Below are 24278 nucleotides of genomic sequence, written 5' to 3'. Positions count from 1 at the left end.
TTGAGAATTCAATTTTATGCCTTCCCCTAAACTACCATTTCACTCAGCGTGAATAAAATGATTTATAGCTTAGATTGTAGAGGCTCATCCCCGGACTTCACATACCGAATTTCATTAAATTCTCTTCAACCGTTTTCTCGTGATGCGTGTACATACATACATACATACATACATACATACATACATACATACATACATACATACATACAGACAGAAATTACGGAAAAGTAAAAAGTGCATTTTCTTGTTGCTATAGACATGACCGATACAGAAATACCATTTTTTCAAATTCTGAGCAATGTACATACAAAACTCTTATTTTATATATATATAGATTTGATGTCATTAATAGCTATCACTGCTGCTGTTAATTTTTGTTTGATACGCGATGTGAAATTGATTCCTTGTATATGCAGTGTTATTCCGAGGTATTTAAATTTATCCACACTGGTTAATGGTTCTCCATCCAAATATATCACATCACTTGCTGCATGTATGCCTCCTTTCCTAAAGGTCATAGTCATGGTTTTACTTGCGTTAACATGAAGGTCATTTGTTTTAGCCCACTCTACGAGTCGATCAATTGCCAACTGCAGAGCAGGTATTGATCTGGACACAAAAACCATGTCATCTGCGTACATATAAATGTTTGTGCCTTCTGTCTTTTTTGCTTGAATGACATCATGTGTTGCGACGTTAAAAAAGAGAGGTCTTAAAGGATCACCCTGTATTACAGCTGTAGTCTGGTCTATTGAATCGGATATTGTGATCGAATCGACTGATTGCACCTCATTCTTTGACAGGATGTTTTTTACTACTTGGAATATGGGATTATTTTCCCTATTAGCTCCTCGATCATTGATATGACTTGTGTTCGTCTAATTGTATCAAAGGCTTTCGAATAATCCACGAATATAACATGTAGCTTCCCCTTCGTGAATATAAAGGCTTCATGAGTATCATTCTGAAGGCATTCTATTGTGAACCGATATTTCCTAAATCCAACTTCAACTTCTTGGAGATACTGATCTATTAAAGCGTTCAGCCTTTTCCGTTAACAATTTGATCAATATCTTCAATAATGTGCATTCTAGTGCTACTCCTCGATATGAATTAGGGTCACGTCTCCCTTCTCTTTATAAAGGGTCTTTATCGTTGAAGTCCGCAATCGATCAGGTATTTTTCCCTGTTTAACATATTCGTTGAATAGGCTAGTAAGGGGTTCAATGAGAACGGGAGCCAAACTCTTCAGATGATCATTATAGATCATGTATGTCCCATGAGCTTTGTTATTTTTTCAAATTTAAGAGTACCTCCTGTATCCCCTGTGCGCTGAACATATCTACTGGTCCGACATTTTCGGTGCTATCGTTAATTATACGTGGTCTCGTGTCCTTAAATGTCAAAACCTGTGTATCAGCCGTCCACGTGCCCATGGGAATATACCGAGGAAACTTTGGTCGCTTCGGCTTGATAACCGTGTAAGGGTTGTTTTCTGCCTCTTCTATCTGTCTTAGTGCTGTCTCTTCATAGTATTTCGCTTTAGTTTCCCTTATTAGCTTTTTGTATTCCCTTCTTTTACATTATCAGTGCTTCTTCTTCTAGCGTGTATGCAGCAGTATGCAGGAGTTTGATTGTTTCATATCTAGCCTGGTAACAGGACCCGTTGAACCATGGTTTTTCTCTTTCCTCAGTTTGACTATATTTTATAGCGGAAATTAGGATAATGCTTTGTAGTTTCGATACTACACTATCAATATCACCATCTTGGACAAGCAGGGACACCATATCTTTTAGCGCATTAGACTCTGATATTGCCGGCATGTTGATTTTCCTTGATACTTCCGTAGTAATAGTGACGGCACTGGTTCTCTCTCGCAGCATCAGTTTTGTTGCCACTGGTAAGTGCTTCCTGGTTGCTGCGCGTAGAACTGTCTGAGATATCATTTCGACATCCTCCATATTGGAAAATAACAACTCTATAGTGCTACTTCCATTATGGCATATATATATATGTCTTTTCACTTGGTTAATTAATCAGGCTTAACCCTTCTGTCTTGAGGTATTCCATATGTCCATCTGTTTTAGAGTTTCGAATATCTATCCTGCAATTCACGTCACCCGTTAGTATTACTAGATCCTGTTGTTGTATTCTATTAAGCCCAGGACTAATAATATCCATAATCTCTTCTGCTATATATCGTAGTGGGAAGTCCAGCAGTATGTATATCGGGTAATATTTCCTGATCCTTCCGTTTTGGATCTGTTCTGTCTCTACGATCAAGTATGTTCTCTCGTATGGACGATTCTTTTCCCCCATTGGGGTCTACCTTTGCTTCGGGTTGTGTTGCTGGTTGGATTTCATGCCAGTGCTGTTTTCCTTGACTAGCCACCTCTCTGAAGCTCTTCATGAAATTGGTTGGGCCTGTTGGTTCCTCGCTATGTTCATCGGAATTTCTTCCCTTGTGTTTCGTTTTATGTCACCTATACTTACTGTAGGGGTTCTGGTATATTGTCCGGTTACGGTTGGTCTAATTATCTAATTCCTTCTCTCTTACTTCCACCGATTCCTTGATCATCTTTTTTTGTATCCGGAGTTATTATGCCACCTGTACCTACTGTGGGGGTTCTGGTATGTTGTCCAGAGACGGTTGTCTAATATCTGCTAATTCCTTCTATGTTTCTTCCACCGTTTCCTTGATCATCGTCGGGATGCGAACAGTCAGATACTCTATGAGAAAATTCAACTTCTGATCTATTTCTTTTATTTTCCGGTCTCTGTCGTCATTCCATTTTAGCCCGTGGGACCTGCAGCTACTGCATAACCAAGTCAGCTTGCAGTTCCTTCTTTTCTTCATATCATATTCACCCCTGATAATGCCGGTACATTCCTGGTGCTGCCATCTGTTGCAACTCTCACATTCAATAGCGTGGTGTTCATCTCCCACTGGTTTCCTAGAGATGTCACACTGCATCTCAGTCGTTACCTGCCCCGCTCCTGACTCTGTATTCTCCTTGTTGCTTGTCACTGTCAAGGCGTCAAAATGGCGACTTATTGCTATCCGCAAAATAAAGTTCAATGTCATTCACAATCCACAATCCAATGTTCACTTCCCTAGATATATCTCTGTTAGTAATACAAGAGTTAGTTTGATATTCCTTGATCTCGCGTCCTTTCAGTGTGATATAAGAAGTGCCAATAATGAGAATATGCAAGTTGTGCTGACACACAGAGACAGTGAAGTATGAGATTTCTTCAACGGACTGACTGCAAATGGTGGCTTGGTCCTTGCTTTTCGTTTCCCACTGTTTTGTTGTTGTCGGTTATTGTGTATATATGGAGTCTTACAGCGATAACTTGTCAGTGTATTTGATGTATATTTTGGTGTGTTGATGAGGTGCCCATGCTCGGATAATGTTCAGAATATAGTTAGAAATTTTAGAATCAGGGGAGTTACTGATGGACCTAAGTACAGTTCCTACCTATTTCGTCGTTTTCATAGTGTTAGGTAAGGCCAAAATTCGAGAGATTGGTTCTGGTGAACACTGGCGCCTGTACTAAATTACATTTCCAAATATTTTTATTAATTAATTGCATTTAACTATGTTAGTAATATAATCAGATATATTTCGAATGACGCCCAAGCGTGAAGCGCTTAAGTATTTTATTCATATTTGATTTTATTTTCATAATATTGTAATGGTTAATTATTAACATTATACTACAAATGGCCCCCAGCGCACGGCAACTACTCTATTTTATTTGAATGTTTTAGTCATATGGCAATTGTTATTAATTTTCATTCATATTCAGATATATTACTCTTGTAAGTTTAAGATATTCTTTATCCAGCTTACAAACTTCAAGGAGATTCATATCACATCCATTACAACAATATAGGCGCTATCCAACAACCGCAAAAATTTGTTGTCGAATACTAGATTTCGCTGAAATATACCCACATTCAACACATGATGAAGACGTTTCTAATAAGCGCTGTCCACAGTCACCCAGCAAGTGCATGTTCAACACATACATTTGAATAAAACTGTTACACACATCGTTCTCAACAATGTCGGCGAGCGGAAATGCATCTTATCTTGTGTTTTCGACGACTTGACTTGGTAAAAAACAAACTATTGCACTGATAAAAATATGTAGAGGCACCCGAGCAAGGGTAGGCAGTTTTTGTCAGAGAACACCTTTCTCACTTCTTCTCACGGTAATCGCATGAATCTGGACGCGCAGCAGTGTGTGTAAGCAGATGATGTCGAAGATTCCCCTTTCGAGAAAACGTTTTACCACATTCCTTACAGGAATGTCCACGCTCACCAGTATGTGTAATCGTATGATCACGAAGTTGACCTATATGAGTGAACTTCTTGCCACATTCCTGACAATAATGTGGATGCCCACCGGTATGTGTATAAAGGTGTAGCCGAAGATGCGACTTCAATGAGAAATTCTTACCACATTCATTACAGGAAAATCGACGCTCACCAGTATGGGTAAAGCGGTGTTGCTGGAGAGTAGATTTCAGAGAGAAATTCTTATCACACTGCTTACAAGAGAAGGGACGCTCACCGCTGTGAATAACCGAATGATGTCGAAGATGCCCCTTTTGAAAAAATTTCCTACCACAGTCATGTCAAGAATGCCGACGATCATGTGTATGAGAAAACAGGTGTAGCCCGAGATTATGTTTCTTAGAGAAATTCTTACCACAGTGCTCACATACAAAAGGACGCTCTTCAGTATGTACAACCAGGTGATCTCTAAGATACGACTTCTTCGAGAAATTCATACCACATTGTTTACAAGAAAATGTAAGCTCACCGGTATGTCTAAGCAGTTGTCGCCGATGATCCGACTTCTGAGAAAATGTACAAGAGAGTGCGCCTTGTCTAATGGGATGGATTGACCTGTAATCAGCGTCAGAGGACACGTTTAGATTGCATTCATTACGAGTGGGCAAAATGGACATTACCTCCCTTCCTTCATTACCTTGCAGCTACTGTTACAAGTACTCGTTTGACTTCCAGTCAACAATGCAAAGTTTACAAATCTAGAGAACCGAAAACTAATAGCTACTATACTTTACGAGTAACATATAAGTATCAAATACAACATCCAAAAGCAAACGCAATATAAGTACCAAAATTGCTTTTCATCACATTACATAGCACTCCAAATCTCAATAATTGCATATCAAGGCTCAAACAGATAACCCCATATAATGTCCAATTGCCAAACAAAATGAATGATAAGTTTGCACTTAACCACAGCACATCTAAAGAATCCAAGAACGTGGAATATGGAAGCAATGATTGTAAGAATGCTTGCATTATTGATTTCCTTATGTGCATTCTTCAGGTTTATTTGCAACTGAAACTCGTCACATTTAGGATGCCAAATAATAACTGTTTTAATAGCATCATCCTTAGTGTAGTTACATCTTGACAAAATTTGTCTATCATCTACAGGGACATTGGCAAGGGCTTCTGGACAATTTAACGTCCAGTTTCTAAGATACACATGTGTACTACAAAACTGGGAAGAAATTTCTGACTGAAGCTCCTCAGCTACTTCCACTGAGATAGTACCTGTCAACACGTCGACAACGTAAAAACAAGAAGATGCAAATAGGGTGAGATTATGTGTGCTCGTCAGCAGGTTGAGGTAGAAAACTCTGAGCAAGGAATATGGCAGAACTTACAACAGTAGCATGGTGAAAGTCCCTGATCCTCTCATCAGAGGAATCACGCGACGAAACATTCTGAAGACTCCTCTGCTTGGGATGTATAGCACCTCTCCCAGGGTTCCAGGGCAAATTTTAATTATCTGAGTTCACAAATACAATGACAGATTGGAATTTGTTAGGTAAGACCTTCGGAAGCAGCCCACAGCAACGAAGTTCACCCTCCATAAGTTCACATATTACCACGGCTAAACTCGAGAGCAAAATGGGTCGACGGTCTGTTCCTACAAAAATGGGCACTAAGTTAATTATCTAGACAGCAGGGGAACCTAATATGAGAGGAAAACACTATAGTAACAAATAAGAAGAATGGTGTTCCTTACTTTAAAATTTAACATTGAATAAATTAAGAAAACCCATATGAAATTAGATATGAGAAATATGCCATATGACCAAACATAAAAGAAATATACATTATCTTTCTGAGTCGTGACATAAATGTCTCTTCAGTCTCTAACTGATTTGCATCTTTGAAATGAATACTCATAACGTTATAGAAGAGGCGTCCCCCTTCTAACTAGCAAATACTCACTAACACTCATAACATGATTGCACACTAAATGATTTAAACAAACACACGTAATGAAAAGGCACAACTCGTAGAAGGAATATAATTATCCACTATTCCTGTTTTATTATCATGGTGGTTAGGGTGTTTAAAAAGCAATATCAAGCACACTTCCCAGACACGTGAAAAACATATCACAGCATTAGCATACTAATTTGTATCTCAATATATTTCAGAATTATTATACTGTCGCATATCGCCAGTTTCTCCAGGATATTCTTACGTACTATCTTACAAAGCAGATTCCAAATTACGTTGCTTTCCTACATGACAATACATTCAACAAATCATACAAGCACATCATACAGACATGAACAATAGCAATTACCTGCAAAAGATATACAATTAACAACACATTCTATATACAAGAATTCGTGTGGAAAGTACGATCCTCCCAGCATTACTGACAATGATCATGGCTATCACTGTCACATGAGGTCTAATCCAGGTTCTCCAGACATACGGGGTGCATTCCCCTGAAATACCATACATCGATTTAATTTGATAAAGAGAGGACATGGGAGGAATTCCTTCATCATTGATTTTACGACGACGACAGTATTCTGTGATTCTGCATGTGAATATTATACCATGGTAAGCCAAAATGAACACCATGCTCAATGTTCCCAAGTGCTGGCCAGACAGGGAATCCGCTAGAGCCTCTCCCTTTCTCAACAAAGGGGGCGTAAATACATAAAGGGCCTCTTAGCTGGGTCACTCTCCCTCTCAATAGCCCACACTCTATGCGGCCATGTCTTTATTATTATTATTATTATTATTATTATTATTATTATTATTATTATTATTATTTTCCCTTCCTTTATAATACAGCTCTTAGCAGCATCAATATCATTATTCACGGTGCGGCATAATACTTCGCACACATATATTTATTTAGGAGACAATCCATCGGGTATTTTGAATTAATCGTAACACTTGCGTACTAAATCAATTATGGTTCGCACCCCGCTGTCGGGTCTTCACATCCTCTGGCCGGCAATCTTAAAACTACAAATTGGGAGGTTACCTATATGATATGTGCAGCATTTTAAAAAATAACTGTGAAACCTTCTGATGACTGATTGTTATCTGTGAGTTGGCACTAACTGAAAATAATCTAATGAATACTAATCTCATTCATTACTATGCTACGCATTTAATCAAATCTAGGATCTTATAAATATTTCACGCATTAACCTTCCCGCGATCATAATAAAACATGGCTATCCAACCACTGAAGACAAATACCCTAAAAACATGATAATATTGAGAAAAATTCAAAATCCTTTCAAAACAGCTTAACACAGTTTCCGGGGCTGTGATATGAAATTCATGCATAGAATTTTGGAGATGTACTTATCGCTTCAGCTATGTGATCAGTTGTCATCGGGCAGGTATATCCATAGCGCTTAAGCTGTATTCACGGCAGCTTCAGTAATGGAGAATCCTGGATTCGTCTGCTTCAGGGTCCCGTTCATCCTGTCTGGATCTTCAACTGCCGTTGGTTCATCTGGAAGTTCTCTGGGAGACCGGGAGTAGACACAAGGCAAACAGTTCGTAGACCCCTCCCGGACTTGACGATCATATTTGAAAATGAGGCAATTATTCTGTTACTGCTATGTTAATGTTATGCAACATATTATAACTTGGTGCGACTAGGAACACTCATAGGCTCAAGTGTACTAGCCAGGTAACGATATTAGTCCTATAGCCCGTTACCTATTCCCTCTCATTTGCCTATCACAGTTAATAATGATAAGTTAGGTAACAATCACACATACATCCGAACACTGTCTATGGATACACGAACGATTCTGATTAGTTCAACACTTCGCGTATTACTGATATTATATTTGCCTGGTTCATGGCATTTACTATTTGTAGGTCATATAACTCACTGGGTTTATGGTATTTAGTCGACGCTGTCCGTTCTATCAAACCCATGCACGTACGCAGCTATTTCTTCGAGCACGTTTACTTCATTACGTTCATTGCGTTGTTTTACTCGTGAGAGAGAGCTTCACAAAAATGAAAAATTCATATCTCCGTCCACTCGGGCAAGTAACTGCACATGTCAAACCGTGTTTGTAACTCACTGGGTAGCAAAGTATATGCGAACCGCAAAAGATGATAAATACACTGCATCCGTAAGTCACTGCGTACCCGCATGAGATGTAGAATATATTTAGACTGAGTAAATGACTTCAAGAAGCCCTTTCTTATATAGTGGAGTTGGCCTGGTCATAGTGGAGGTGGCAGACCACGCCTACTCTCCAAACATCGGTCCGCTAATAGTTGCTTCTCAACATCGATTGAGGTATCAAATGAAAGGTGAAGTATTCTTCTTTCCACTGATCAAATTTCATACCGGTCGCATGGTAGGATCGCCCACAATCTCTAAAACGTCACTTATTAATTTTCATCTTGAGACGCCATGCCGTGGGGAATCCTGAACTTCTGTCTCACGGTCGAGACCCAAACATCTATGTGCAATTAACTGCACCCTCATAAAGTGCGTCATTAGTGATGCAACAATTATGTAAGATATACCTTGATACCATAAATCAACACAAAATCTGATTCGTATGACTCTTTACACAAAAGTATCTATCACATAGTTCTGAATTTTCCTCATTGTTATTTTTAATAACAATTGAAGACTGTAGGTTGGCATCAATGGGTCTGTAGGATAAATCACAGAGTGTTACTGTTTCATGCGCTGACACGCCGCGATAAGTCCCTCCTCTTGACGTGAATCTACCCTCACATATCTCTGTATCTATTACAAAATATTTACCTACAAAAGTATGCGCAGCACTATCCAGTCTTCATGCTGAGAATTCCTTTCAACGGACTGATATATATAAACTCCAACTTCAAGTTCAAATGACAATCACCCATTTCCTAGCCGAAATCAATATCAATAACACATTTAACTACAGCCTTCCAATTAAAGCAGCAGTACCACAAGGTATCCCACTGTCACCATTTTGGTATATCAATATTAGCCCACCTACACTCCCACCTTGATTGTGTCAGTTTGCTGAACACACAGCAATACTGGCGGTGGAATCTAATAACCAATCCTTGCAATCCCGTCTCCAAACCAATTTAAATGAACTCGAACAATGGCTCAATCTCTGACAATTCAAAATTAATGTAAGCAGAAACTTTTAAAATATTTTTCTAATCGTAAATGTAGATGCCGTCCCACTAACAAACTCCTTCTAACCTTAAAATAATCAACCCCTTGCTATAACGACCACACTTATCTACCTAGGCATAACGTTTCGAAATAATTTTCAATGGAATATACATTGGACCAAATTTAAAAGGCCATCCCACAGGATTCACCTCTTCCCCTGGCTGTTAGGTCAGACCTCGGGATTACAAGCCTTACAACTCACACCTCCTACCAAGCACCACTTCCCACTTCCAAGTCAGATCATCGATAAATTTAAACTCAAAATGGAATTGTGGACATATACAGATCGCACACCTCTGGGAGAGCTTCTTCTTGTAATTTTTCTTTCCCTCAGAAATTATCACAACTTGGGTTATTCACATGGATAAGAATTTTGTTAATACTTTTATGTCATCGACTGTACAATTAAATTAAAAAAATATATATATGTATGTATGTAAAAATATACAATTAATATATTTTACATTGTTTCACTTTGAGAAAAACAATGTTTCCTGTTCTGTAATTATGTTTGTAGTGTTTCAATACTTTAACAAGGAAACGACTTTTATTTCTGACAATGTGTTTCACAAAAGCAGAAGACTTTTTTTAATTTACTTCCATGAAACGTGTGAAGTTAGCACAACCATAACTAAAACAAATATATGTAAATATAATTGGCCAAAGAGTCCATTTGTTAAAATGATGGCTCGCTCCCGTAGTGGAGAGAATAAAATAACTATTAAACTGAAAACAATGGTTCATCTCTTTTTGCCTCTCTCCATCATTAGGAAAATATCTACCATGAAACAACCTACCCCTGGTTATTTTAGCAAGGATTATGGAAAAACCTTCCTCTGAGGTTACAACAAGTTGCCGTGTAGTGAATTTTTCAGTGCAAACAGTGTAAACGTCTGTTCTAGAACCCTTCCAATGGCAAACATCATTAAGAAGTTTGTAGTGTAGTTTCATCGAGAAAGGAGTTTAAAGAGGTCAAAGGTATTCTACCAGATTATAATTAATTTATGAATAGTAAACCTTTACAAAATATTTCAAACTCTACTTCATTGTCTAGATTAGCAATAAGCTCTTTTCCTATGCTCACACCTCAAGAGAAAGAGAAGCAAGATAAAGAAGAGGAAGAAAGACAAGATCTCAATGGTATTTACCGTCAGAGTTTTTAATTTTACTTCATTTCCTAAACCTACTACATGTTCTATCGCAGTGCAAACATCTAAAGAAGAAGAGCAGCAGGATGAGGTAAAAAATGAAGAAGGCGATTAAAAAGATGACCGAGGTTTCAAAGCCTTTTTACCAACAAAGCAGATTAAATAGTTTTCTACATATCACGTGCCCGCACGTAGTCAGAAATTTTAACAAGTCTCTATTCGCGTATAAAGATGTAAGATCTCAACCTACTCGTAGAACACTTGTAACAGATAAGAGCCGATCAAGATTGTTGTTACAAACACTATGAAGCAGAGATTCTAGAAATAGGGCAAGAATTACATTGTGTGGGTACTACTGAGTAACAGCTTTCACAGTACAGTCAGTACAGTACCTTTCTTTTTTCTGTAGCATACAGCCTACACTACAATGTTGCAGACTCTTCAATAACCTACATCTCTTAGGGTGTTACTTCCAACACTATCTGCAGAGCAGGTCTCAAGCCTGGATAAATCAAAAGAGACACACGAAATAGTAGGCTAGCTAAAATGGTAGTTTAGGGTGAAGAACAAAATTTACTTCCTGTATAACAACATTAGTAGTTGTTCTATCGAAAAATGCTACATAAATAAAGAAGCAAAGCATAACATTTCTAATTATTTTTGGCCGAACTTGAGTTTTTGAGTTTTTGTACAGGCTATATTAACACAGACATTCATGAATTTAAAATTTACTGAGTTGAAATAATATGGTTGCATAAAATGTAAACAAAAATAAAAACTTTTAACGTACAGCTCATTAATCCACACTTTTTTGTCACAGCTCATTAGCCCGCACTCACTAGTAAATGCTAATAAGCCTTTGCTCAATTGTCCCCTGATCATCTGTAATAGCTTATTAGACCCTGCTTATTAAGTCATGCTTAAATGACCCTTGCTCATTAGCGACACTCATTGCTGATGACCACGCAGTTTCCAACAGCTTATCCCTCACTTAGGCAGTTTACCAAGCTTGGAAGATGGGTGGGTGTGTGTACCATATTTAGAATTAGATGATATTTTCTCAGCCTAAGTTAGGCTACAGAAACGTGATATGCTACTACGATTTTAAGTTCACTTCTGACAATCATTCTTAGATCAGCCGTTTAGACTGATCACAGTGCAGTTTCCAAGAGTCGCAAAGCTAGCGCACAGCTCCTTCAGCTACATAGTCTAAGTTAGTCTACACAGACTTGATGGCTACATTTCAACACATTTTTTAAAGTTCTGAACCCAAAGCTTTAAATCTCTAAGTGATGTAAACATTATGGTATGCAATTAGAAGTCTTTAAATTTCAAATCTATAACCTCAAAAGTTAAAATCAACAAGTGAGAGACTCCGTGGACGCTCAGCTCTGAGACTCTGAGATCGACCTCCATTACGTCCATATAAGCAATTCAAATGTGTTAGACCTTACACAACCTACCTAGTCCCATATAAGCAATGTATACTCATTGACCCTTGCTCATTAGCGACTGCTCATTGCTGATGACCTTGCAACAGCTTACCCCTCACCTAGGCAGTTTACAAGTTCAACTCGGAGTACCTCAGGTTGCCTTCGATTTTGCCTCTATCAGTATTAAATGTTACACAATCTCCCTAGTCTCATTAGAAAAATGTTTAGCCACCATCTTGTTCGAAGTCCAACACCGAGTCCCAAAAATCACCCTCCAATGTTTCCCCTCTACGAGTAAAATATACGTATTAAACCTTACACTATGTCTCTGGTCTCACTAGTACAACGTGTAGCCGCCATTTTGTTTAAAGGTCCACTCCGAGGGAGCTATTGCTTCTGCACATTGCACAGAGATTACTGGAGGTATGTTGTCAAGGTCAGAAGCAGCATGTGGTTGAGTATTTTGTAGGCTCTTAATTACCTCGATCTCTGTGAAGTAATAGATGGAAAGAGAGAGAGAGAGAGGGAGAGAGTGGTAATGGCTTAGCTCTGTTTGGGCACATATTTGTAATTTCCGTGGCTCATTATTTGAACCATTAAATTTCTCACTGAACGTTGAGCCAATGGCCTCAGGGGAGGCAACTATTGTCATTAGAGTAGAATGCACTTTGTACTGATTTGCCGTGTTTACTATTAAGGTATTAACACATGTCTTTGCTGTTGTTACTTATCTCGTTTATGTATTTCCTGTATGCTTCGTGGATGAGCTTCTCGGTGGTATTCCTCAAGCATTTATATTTGTCCCACATAAGATTGTTTGTATCCAGTTTCCGCTTCCTGTAAAGCATACACATTTTGCGTATTATTTTGACTATTTCTTTTGTGATCTATGGAGAGTGTTTCTTGGTAACGATGGGTAGATGGTTTCTTAGAAGTTATGATAGCACTTTCCAGCCAGCTTTCTTGTACTAATAGACTTTTCTATTAAGTTTCTTACTCATCGTTTCTTGTATTTTATGGTTACTGAAATTGCTAGTTGACCTCCCTTGGTCAACTATAGTTTTTTTCCGATCCCGAGGGTGTTAGTTTTGAGAACACCAAGGGAGTCTTTCATTTTCATGACTTTCGTGGCATTTGTCCCTTTATGGCAGACACCTTCAATTTTCGAAGCGTTGGACCCCTTCCATCTTTCCCTTTGATTAGAGTTTCGAGCCAGTCTTCCTCTTAAAACATTCACCACCACCACCACCACCACCACCACCCATCCACCACAACCATCACCACCAGAACCAAGCTTACAGATGCGCGACCTTAACAGTATGGCCAACTCGCTCGGTACTGGGTTTACTAGGTGAAAGGTAACCTTCAAAGTTGCTAATTATGAACTATAGACTAATTTTAATTATTAATGCACCTGACGTCAAAAATAAACACTTTATTATCTTCACAAATAACTGTAAAATACGGTTTCTACTATGCTTGATTTACGTTTAACTAAAATAGGCCTACATCAAACCAATGCCCAAACACAAGACATAGAGGTTTACAGACAGCCTTTAGAACCATTATGGAGAAAACAAAGAAAGACCCTGAATAACCAACTTCAGTGAATGACATACGAACAGCAGATGGAAACAAAAGTAAACTCTTTGGGACAAAGGATAAACAGGTAGGCTAACAAGAAATAATAATTTATGATTAGTCGGAAAGAGGGTACATTATCTGTCGTCATCTCAAAATATTGCTGCCCTTGATTAAAATGCCTCCGCTAGCGCTGATGTCAGGCATACAGCCCCTCTATGTTGCTCTAGCTCGTTGGCTATTTACAAATAGAGGATGCTGGGTGTGTTTAGTAAATTCACAGAGGCTTGCCGACTGAATGCTGAAATGCTTAAAAATATAATAAGATGTATGTATGGTTGTAAAAGTTTGTAAAATTTACTTTGCGCAGGAATCCTCTCGAAGCAGATTTCAGTTATACAAATGATATACACCTCACATTTCTCTCAAAATCCAGATCATGGCTCAACACCTACCTAACACTTCATTTGACCCTTGACACACTAATGACAGATACTTTCAACCGTCACAAGGGAAGCTGCAAACCGACAACGTTGAGAAAACATTCAACTGTTACCAGCAGCATTCGGGGATATAATGATCATATATCAGTCACACAGCTCATGGAGTACAAATAGGACGGTGAACATGACATGTAATAAACGATATCACCACTCTGATACACGACATACCTACCTAATGGTCGCTCATTTAGAGGCATTTGACAACATTTCCTGGTGTATAAGTTAGTTTTTCACGTGTATTGGTGTTTTTTAAATTGCCTGTGGCTTCAGGGACGAGATTTCTGTTAATATATTCTAATTGTTTCGAGTCCTGAAGTGCAGATATATTGCTTAACTTATCTTTGATATTCAGCATGCATTTGGAAGATAATCATTTACAAAGCGGCGCTCCTAAGCGAAGAGTAATACAAAACGAAACGGCATCAGCTAGTTGGTAAGAACTCTAACTATACTCTGTTATCAGCTTTCATACATAGCACCGTCGCAATCATCTCTTGCAAAATCTAAGACACGCTACTTTATTTCTCCTTTAGCACACGAGTAGCGCTGAGTCAGAATAATTTCACATACCGTTCCGAATTTCAAGATCATGAGAACATCATAAGGAGAATTATATTTCGGTTTTAACAAGAAGGACAAAGAAGTTGCTTCAGCAGGGCTTCTCAAGGATACAAACAGCGTTAGTAATGTGTCAAGATGTATAAACGAAGTGCCTTGTCCTCATTGCCGTAAATTCTTCGTGGGTTCCAGGTGTTTTGCGAACCGTATTAGTAAGTCACATATTGATGTTCTCAGAGGAAATTCTGAGCCACCCCACGTCAAGAAGGATAATCGACACGCCTCCTGGAGATGTATACCAATTAACAGTATGGAACTGAACAATTTGCCGATGCATACCAATTAACAGTACGGAACTGAAGAATTTGCCTATGTATTGCCTTTGCTGGCGGACCTAGTGTTTACAGTGCACTATGTCTTCTGGTATGGGCTAGAGCAATTTTGCTACTTTCATTGATCTGTCTCAGCTTTATCCTTGGCTTTGACAATGTCACCGGTTGGTGGGACGGAGAACTGAAACTACAGTGTGTTTGGAAATGTAAATTTTAATTTTTCTATTTGTCTGAAGGATTTAATTTTTTGCAACTCTGGACTCTACTGGAATTTTATGTAACGGCAAGAATTGAACTGTATGAACATTGCAACATGCAAAAGTGTTTTGAAGTGATTTTTTTTAAATGTAGTTCTTATGTAATCTGATGTAAAATTTGTAAGGTGATTTATTTTGGAGCATCCTGTACCTGTACTGCATTCGCGGTTTCCTATGATGAAATTTTGGTGTTGTAATCGTAATGTTCCAGAACTTGTGCAATTGCTAACGATGTTAAAATGACCATATATGGTCACGAGATTTCCTATTGGCAAAAAGGTCCAGGAATCTAGGGTAAGTTTGATCTTATTGGTCGATTGTAATCGGGCCATTTCCGGTCTTCTTGCCGGCTTGGGAAAAATGATGCGTGAGTTCGGCGTCTTTTCCATCCGACCGCCCTAGCGAGCGTTCGCGCTCGAGGGCTACCCTCGGGAGCTCCTGCCTTTCCGAAGTGAGTGTTATTTCACTGTTTTTGCTATGTTATTCTCAAAGTTTTCTGGTTTCGTTTCATTTAGTTTAATTCCTTTTGAGTTTCATTGTTTCTTCGCTTAATGTCATCTAAAAAGTTTAATTTAATGTGTCCGAGTTTACCCTAGGTTCCAATTGCCGTACTTTCAATTCTTTCATCCATTAAATACTTTCGCTTTAAACTACACCTTTAATGTAGCATCACTTTCTTTGTTAAATCAATTTATGTTAAGTTACTTAAGTATGTCTTGTTTCGGTGTCGTGGAAATGTATTTGTAAAACTTTCTTGTCATTTTTAATATAGCTGAGCTAGAGGGTGTTTCTTGTTAGTCTTTTCTCCCCCATAACGTCATACGTTCCTCTGGACCTCAGTAGGGCTTCCCAGCACGTTCCACTATCCTGTCTTAGTTGTCATTTGGTAACCGTATTTGTCCGAAACAAGCGGTCACAGACAAAATGAAAGTGAATGAGGTATGAGTGATGCTAGTAATGCCATTCCTTCTGCAGCCAGTCCCTGCTATGAATGGCGTGAAAATATTGCTCATAGGGTTGGTTGGTGCTTGCATTTCAGTGGGCTTGGCAGACTGATATGTAATAGCAACTTCTGGCTCGGTGAGGAAAGCAACGGGAAACTACCTCACTCCTCATTTCCCTAGTACGCCTCTTCAGTGATGCCTAGGCCATCTATGACAGCTGATGGCAGAGCTGTTGTGGATCCAACCAGCCTTTGGGCTGAGGACTAAACAAACAACAAACCAATTAAGAGTACGGAACTGAAGAATTTGCCACTATCAAAAATTGGTCCACTTCTTGTTCAGTTAAAAACTGGTGTCCCCATTCTGCGCCGTCTGTCTAGAGTTGCTCGCTCAACAGTAGCCGACGCCGTGCTTGAAGTTGTTCGCCGTGTGGTAGACACCAACGATACTAGTACCTCGAATTATGATCTTTTTCCTTTTGCTGCTCTCCGTGTTCCTCAGAAATCAGATGAGGTAATCAACCTTACGTCGTGGGTTGAACTGTGAGTTCGATGTTGAAATGAGGTCCACCGTGATGCCATACCCTGTTCTTCTTTACATAATCGGAATCCCACTGTTCTCTCGGTTCAGTCAATGTCAAGAGCGTGGAGAACAAACTTTCCGACGGTGACGTTGGTGGAGCAGTTCGGTTGCCTATTACTGATGACACTGTCACCACGGCCGATGCGTCTCTATTGGAAGAACTTCGTGAGAAACTACCTACCACATATGGTCCAGTCGTTCTTCGGGATCCTGGAGTGACGACCGCAGAATATTTTTATGCCATCTCTTATTCCCTTCAGGATCTGCTGGTGCACTGGATTGCCTTCGTCCGTTGGTCCTGAAATACCTCCTCCAATGTCAAGAGCATGATTATAAGGAGCAACTCATAAGATCTTCTCTAGGTCTACTTGAAGTCATCATTTCCGGCAGAGTCCCTTTCGAGTTTCGCCCACTATATTTTGGTTCCTCACTCACTGCACTGAATAAGAAATGTGGTGGCATTCGCCCTATTGCTGTCGGTACCGAGTTTCGTTGACTAGCTGCCAAAATATTATGTTACAGAATCCGTACACCTGCTATGGTCTTCTTATCTCCCCACCAGCTTGGAGTGCGTGTTCCCAATAAAGCTGAATCTGCTGTCCATGTCGCACATATATATTACCCGTCTCCTCATCAGTGCCCGCAACCTTTCGTTAAATTAGACTTCCGTAATGCTTTCAACGAGTTACATGTTCGGAGGAACAAAGAATTACTTCTGTTTTCGGTACTGAGGATGGAGGGTTAGTAACGATAAAAGTTTTCATTATGCGGCTTTTTTCAGTAATTAATTGTTCAAGGAACACGTACAATTCTACAACGAATGTTGCTTCTAATGGTCTCATGGGAAGAGGCAGGTGAGGGCGAACATGCTGCCAGAAAGTTTCCAAGATAAAATCACCAGCTTTCTAGATACTTTTGAATCAATGTTGTATATTTTGTACTGGGTTTAGAGCCAGCAGTAATTCCTTGTTGATTTCACTGGGCGGGGGGTTCGGAGCTCGGTACATGGAACACAAAATTAACCTGCTTCCAGCGCATGTCAATTCCACCTAAAAAATCTGCCTTTGTTTCCAGCTGCTCAAAGCGCACAGGGTTGAATTCGGGTTCCATGGGAATAAGTGTTCCCCCTCCTGACGTTTCCTAAATACTGTGTGTGGCTGAGGTACCACTTCTATGTCATAGATTGACGAATTTTGTCAGGATTCCCTAACGCACACAATTGGTGGATCTAAAGCAGCAAGAATGGCCAGAACTGCCTGTTTACGCTTTACATATTTCAGGCTGTGAGCATTAAGGGGACGCTGTACCTTGTATACCCACACTGTTAAGTTGGTCAATTTTAGGTACAGTTTTCTCGTGAACTGTTCATGATGTTACACAATTTTAATAGCTGATAGACGAAGGATTTCTCTCCCTTATCCTATTTTTGTAGGTAAGTACCTTGTATAATGTAAGTTTAAGAGAATATTTTGCAAGTTGTTAAAATATTTCCAAAATTTCCAAGTATATCAGTTTTATTAATTCATAATTTCTAAAATATTAAACCTAAACTCCTTAAAAATACATCAATAATGTTCATCCCAGTATCTGTATGATATTTAAGTTTTACTGTTCTATGATAGTTATTTCCTGAGAAAAATTTACTTAAAAATTAAAAATATAAGATCTCAGAAAACAGGTTTCAAAGTTGAACATAGTTTGTTACTCACTTTAGAACATCCCTGCACCATATCCTCGATCATCTGCATTTTCTTTATCCTCCCTAGCCCTTATACCTTGAGTGCATTCTTGCCTTCCGAGCTATCATAGTCACTTCATAATCTGCTCCCTTGATACGGACAGGATCCAACTTGGAACATGTCTTCACCACATTTTCCCCAGGGTTTATGCCTAACTTTTGATGCAGCCTAACTCTACCAACACTGCCATCATTAAATGAAAGAACTGCATCATAAACGCTCAAATTCAATATATCTGTAACTATAAATACTGTTTTAGGAATTCTGGACCATATTACACTATTAAATGATTATTTGGGTTCTGTGTTTTACCATGCAAACATTTATGCAACAGGTTTTGATCAGTCAAACTTCTAAAAACTGGCTTTATTACATTGCACACTTCAACAGGCAATGAGTGCCTATGACTATACTGTTCACCAGCTGCAAGAGCACGGTTGTACTTTTACCATGAGGATGGTCCTTTTGGGCACAAGGCATGACAAGACTCCTTGATAGTTTATAAAAATAAATTGCCATATCATAATAGTTGTGCAAACTGCCTATCTCCTTGTCTGTGAGTCTAAATTTCCCAGACAGTGGTTTCCATCTGGTAGTTTTATGCCTTTCATAACTTTCTTCAACTTGGAAAGGCAGGTTCCCATTCTTTTCTGGACATGTCCAATACATTCCAGCTTTTCCACACTGACATCTCCATTTCGCTTTACTTCTACCACACTCTTGAAGCTCTTACTGTCTCTATCCCCTAAATATTTTATATAGCTTACCCAAACATATCAACTGACCTGGAAAAATATTTACAGCACCCGCAGCTTTCATATTCCCACTGGATGCTTCAAAATTTACATTACATTCAGAACTTTCTGTATGCAATTTAAGTTTTTAATTATCTTTCATAAATCTACACTTATGACAGTACTTACTCAGTACCTCTACATCCAGCACTTTGCCATTATCGAATGCTTACTACACAATTCAGACTAGTATGCCCTCTATGCTGCCACATCCCTTCAACAGCCACAACAAGATCTGTAGAATTATCATTAATTTCAATTGCATCACCGACAGCAGCCTTCATAGAGGCAATAGCACAATGCTTAGCAGCTTCACGTAATGAACCTGTATACCTCTGGAAACTTGTTGGGCCACTTGGGAGATTCAGGACTGCACACGGTGTCTTACCAGCTAATTCACCTTTACCTATAGTACGCAATCCATACACAAACCTAAATATTAGTTTCATACCCACTGTCAGCTTTCCTACTGGTACAGAATGAATACTGAGCTTTACAGTTCCTGTATTTCAGAAATAGTTTACTAGCACGTCCATATCATGCAGTGGTACCTTCACAAGAAAATAAACTGTCACTAACATGGCATACTTTACAAACTGCAAATAAAGATATGGCAGATGACAACAATTCAATATCTATGACAACATTGCAACTTGTCTCTTCTTCATAATTAGATTGAGTACTTACAAAAGATTCGATACATGAATCATTATTCAGCTTTCTTCTGGAAGCACTAGCACTAATATTTTCACTGCTCGAATTATCAATCACAATCAGTGATGAAGTTGAAGCACATGTTAAATCTAACCTAGAACAGCCTGCAGGACTCCCATGGACAAAATACCTATTATTTGCACTACTATTACCACTAACTACCCTTGCTTTCAGCTTCCTTCCAGGCCCCCCTTTACATTTCTTGTATACTCTTCCAATTCGAGGCATGTTGTCACGAAAACAAACTTTCAGAAGCAAACATGTGTAGAAAACACACCAGAAACACAAGGAACAAATAAAAGTTGTTCTGCATGAACAGAGGAGCCAACTCTGAGGACAGAATATCTTCATAAATCAACATATCACTAAAATTAAATATTTGAAGTTCAAGAAGTTGACAGATGGCAAAAAGGGGTATGGCAAGTTGTGCTGCCCTTAAAGTAAATTAATATTTAAAGCCTTAAATAGCTAGAATGCCATTCAAAAACATATTTATCTACGAGTAGTAAAGTACCCTCCCAGGAATGTTTATGAACAAAACGTGTTGTGCTGTCCAATAATCTAACTTGCTACATCACTACTTACATTGCTTGATGTCATGTTAAAAATGATTCTGAGATTGAGGAGAACTACATTTCCAACACAACCATGTCTGCACCGTCTGAGTTAATTTTCTGCAGTAGAGATGTATAAATCATTGCACATATTCCCTAGACTACCGAGTAAAAAATGTACACGTCACAAGTAGCTGATTCACATGATGTTCAGAATTACTCACGTTACACAGGCATTTGAATGAGACTTTTGAGTTTTGTCCTGGGTTCACTTCCACATCTCCAGTAAGAGCAACTGCACATATCAAAAGGTGGGGAAATGATAAGGGAGGATTGGCAACAATGTTCCCTCCAGCAACCTGCCATCACCCCAGACGTCCGATACCCATTCCTGCGGTGGACTGTAGACCTTCACTTCTACAGCATGCCCAAGTACTAATCTAACATTTAGATATTACTAATAAGCACTTATTAATTTCAAAATCTATATCCAATTCTCTGTTTGTAAAGGAGTACTTTGATACTAAATTTGCAGATGTTATTACATTTTATACCATTAAAAACATGGCACAAACTCTGATGACTCATATCACTACGGAGCTGCTTGCCACCATCTTGAAATATTTTCTGGTTATATTGTTGTGATGAGCTGCAGATTTAAATATTAGAGAATAACAGTCTTGCAAAAGCAAACGTCTGATTCCTTCACTTTCACCCAACACAGCCAGACAAGAGGCAGTTTTGAGAACATTCCTAACCCAGAATATACTTCCCGCCTGCCAGAACACTGAGGAAGCCAACGCCAACCTCTTGCTCTAAATCAACCCCCACTTTTGCTTCTGTTTATTCACTTAATTTAACCATACCAGGATGCATTTCTCAAATAAGTTACCTACAGTTTTATTGATTTGATAGTTCTTAGAATATTGTGATGTGTGAGTCCGTGGTGTTTTGCATTTCTACCATACATTGCCCGTGATCACCAGATTGTGCAGAAATCACCTACTACTTACGCTGTCAGATGTAAAAACAAAGATTGTTAAAGAGCAACAGGAGGCCAAGTCAAACATCAGAAAGCAATCAATACTTGACATTTAGCCAAATAAATATCTTCAAACTTATAATAACTTATAATGAGGTGATAGAGGTGAAGAAGAATAAACAAAATACAGATGATGGATCATAACACATGAGTCTCTGTGGATCATTGCTGGATTTTCAGCCACTAGATCCCAGGATCAAATTTTCAAAGGTCAGAATAAATTCTGAGCATAAAAAGCAAACTGAATACATCAGAACATGGTCATCTAACTGCAAATGATCAGGCTTTGAAATATAGGAATGATTCCGGGCAGGTGAATGATGTTATTCTTCCATCTGAAACAACATTAAAACATATGTACCTAACAACATCAAGATAAAAATCTTCTATGTCATCATAAGAGCCAGTGTATTCCAAGGCTTTGAAACTTAACAAGCCACTGAAGGCGACAGTAAGGTACCGATATCACAGAAAGAAGGTATTTGCGAAGTGTCACTACATTAATGAAAGAAATTGGGGTTTTGACAGAGGAATGCAAAGATGTACAGAGGTATGAAAGAATACTGACTCCAGTGCCTAATTCATGGCAGGTTGATTCTCTGGACTGGTCATGTTGCATGAATGGCGAACAGCAAGATCATGGTCAACCAGACACCCCAGGAACACTTAATAAAATAAGTAGAAAAGAACTGCGATGGTGATATTAATCATTGTACTGGCTCAGATACCGAGTGGTGCCAACTACGAGGCCTGCTGATCACTAGATACTACAGGCTGATTTATTCTACTTTTGTGGAATTTTCTCATGAGTCACGATCAAACCAACAAGTTCGGACCATGAGTGAAGTACAGGAGACAGAATTCGAGAATGATCTGGATGGACCTGTGCTCGCCGTGAACCCAAGATATTGGGATATTGAGGACTTTATTCCACCTGCTGTCTGCAGAGGGAGGTAATGAACACATAAATAGCACATTCCATATAGTCAAGGGTTAGAAGGTGTAAAATCTAATCAAGCTAAACAGTACTTACTTGTCTTCTTCTTTGAAACAAGCAACCAACTGACCAACGGAGTGTTCATCTACGCATATTTCATCCTTAATATTGGTTGAAGGCTGTAAAGAACAAATATGCAAAAGAAAGTAAGAAATGTAGAGTAAAGAGTTAACTAGAGTAAAAGTTTATAATTAGACATGACATACCTGACGAAGTAAATTGCATACTTGTACAATGAAAATATAAATTTGTTCTCTCAATGTAAAAAGGAAACACACAAACGTGTGAAGTCAAAATTGTAAGATCAGGAATATGAAAGTAAGCTCATAATAGGATAAAGGGGACAGCACTGGAAGAGGGAGCAAAAGGAGAAGAAGAAAAACTTAAAGGACAACAATAATCTCTACAAATTTTTCTTCTCTTCCTACAACTTCCTGTCATCATGTTCATCCTATTATGTGTTCTTAAATGACTGGTCACTTGTTTGTTTCTTGTGTTCCCACATATGACTGATTGTCACACATGCATTGGATTTTAACCAGAGAAAGCTCAATCTGTCACCTATCATTTTCAATTTCGTACATCACATAGTCAGTTGTTGGACTTTTCATGGATTCTAGACAATCTGAAGTCTTTATCAATATAGACTTACGACATTTACATTGAGATTTTAAAGGACAATGCTGGCCGTGTTTTCTACGGATAGCAAGTACGCCGCATTCGCGGAAGCCCCAGAATTGATTCTCGGACTGCCAGAGATTATTATCAGACTCGGACAGCCAGTTGCTGGTCCAGTCAGGCTATATGAGATCAATGAAGGTGTTGAGTGATGGAGATGTAGAGTCCTTAGACTAAAAAGCCAAGAATAATGGCCAAGAAAATTAGTTGTGCTCAGCACACATCGACTTATAAACTGCAGGCCATCAGGCTGAACAGAGGTCGATTGACAGGGTAAGGCTCACCTGAGTTGTAGAACCACGGGTTTTGGTTTGGTCTTAAAAGGACTCTGTTCAGAGAGTTGAAAACAACCTGATATGTTTCCTAGACATGAGCAGCAGTAGCGGCGAGTAGGGGGGGGGGGTGCGAGAGGGAGCAGTGGCTCCACCCCAACTTTGTGGAGATAAAAGATAAATTTTTATTCCATTTTAGCTGACTGAAATTGGGAATTATAAAAAAACTATTTGTATAAACCCTGTCGTTTTTTCAGCTAATTCCTCCTCTAATTTATTCAATCATTAAGAAACATATTCAGTGATAATGCGCACACAATGTCGTTCGTCGCGGCTAACCGAATTGTACTGCGCCACAGCAAGTAGTGAAGACCCGCGGAGCAAAGTGTAGCATGTTCTGCGACAGAGGTTAGCAGGGGTATATATTAGCCAAGGTCGCACGCATGCCGCGCAGTAGTTAAATAGGGGGATTCGTCCGCCGCCGCCATGTGGAAGTTATTATTATACTCATGTAAGACTGTGATGGCTTTATCCTAACGCACTATGTTCCTCCAAAGCGTACCGTCAATGCGTATTAGCCATCATTTTCCACGACATCGCTCGGCTGCATACAGTGCA

The 24278-nt window shown here is 39.0% G+C and overlaps 1 protein-coding gene across 2 annotated transcripts in view; it reads right to left on the bottom strand.

Moving 5' to 3' along the window:
• Positions 1-24278, bottom strand: part of LOC136884706 (zinc finger protein 85) — a 417693-nt gene that overhangs the window by 177932 nt on the left and 215483 nt on the right. The window contains exons 4-5 of one of the 2 annotated variants that reach the window (XM_067156988.2): positions 22747-22829; positions 5850-5983 (exon numbers count right to left, since the gene is read on the bottom strand). In XM_067156988.2, the coding sequence (XP_067013089.2) occupies positions 5932-5983; positions 22747-22829 (135 nt within the window). In that variant the 3' untranslated portion in view covers positions 5850-5931. Of the gene's footprint in view, positions 1-5849; positions 5984-22746; positions 22830-24278 lie in introns of those variants that run through there. The other variant, XR_010861415.2, reaches the window with a different exon arrangement.

This window comes from Anabrus simplex, chromosome 13 (genome assembly GCF_040414725.1).
Source record: "Anabrus simplex isolate iqAnaSimp1 chromosome 13, ASM4041472v1, whole genome shotgun sequence".
Classification (NCBI taxonomy): domain Eukaryota; kingdom Metazoa; phylum Arthropoda; class Insecta; order Orthoptera; family Tettigoniidae; genus Anabrus; species Anabrus simplex.
Note: the sequence above shows the minus strand (reverse complement) of the source record. Positions and strands in the feature narration are given on the sequence as shown.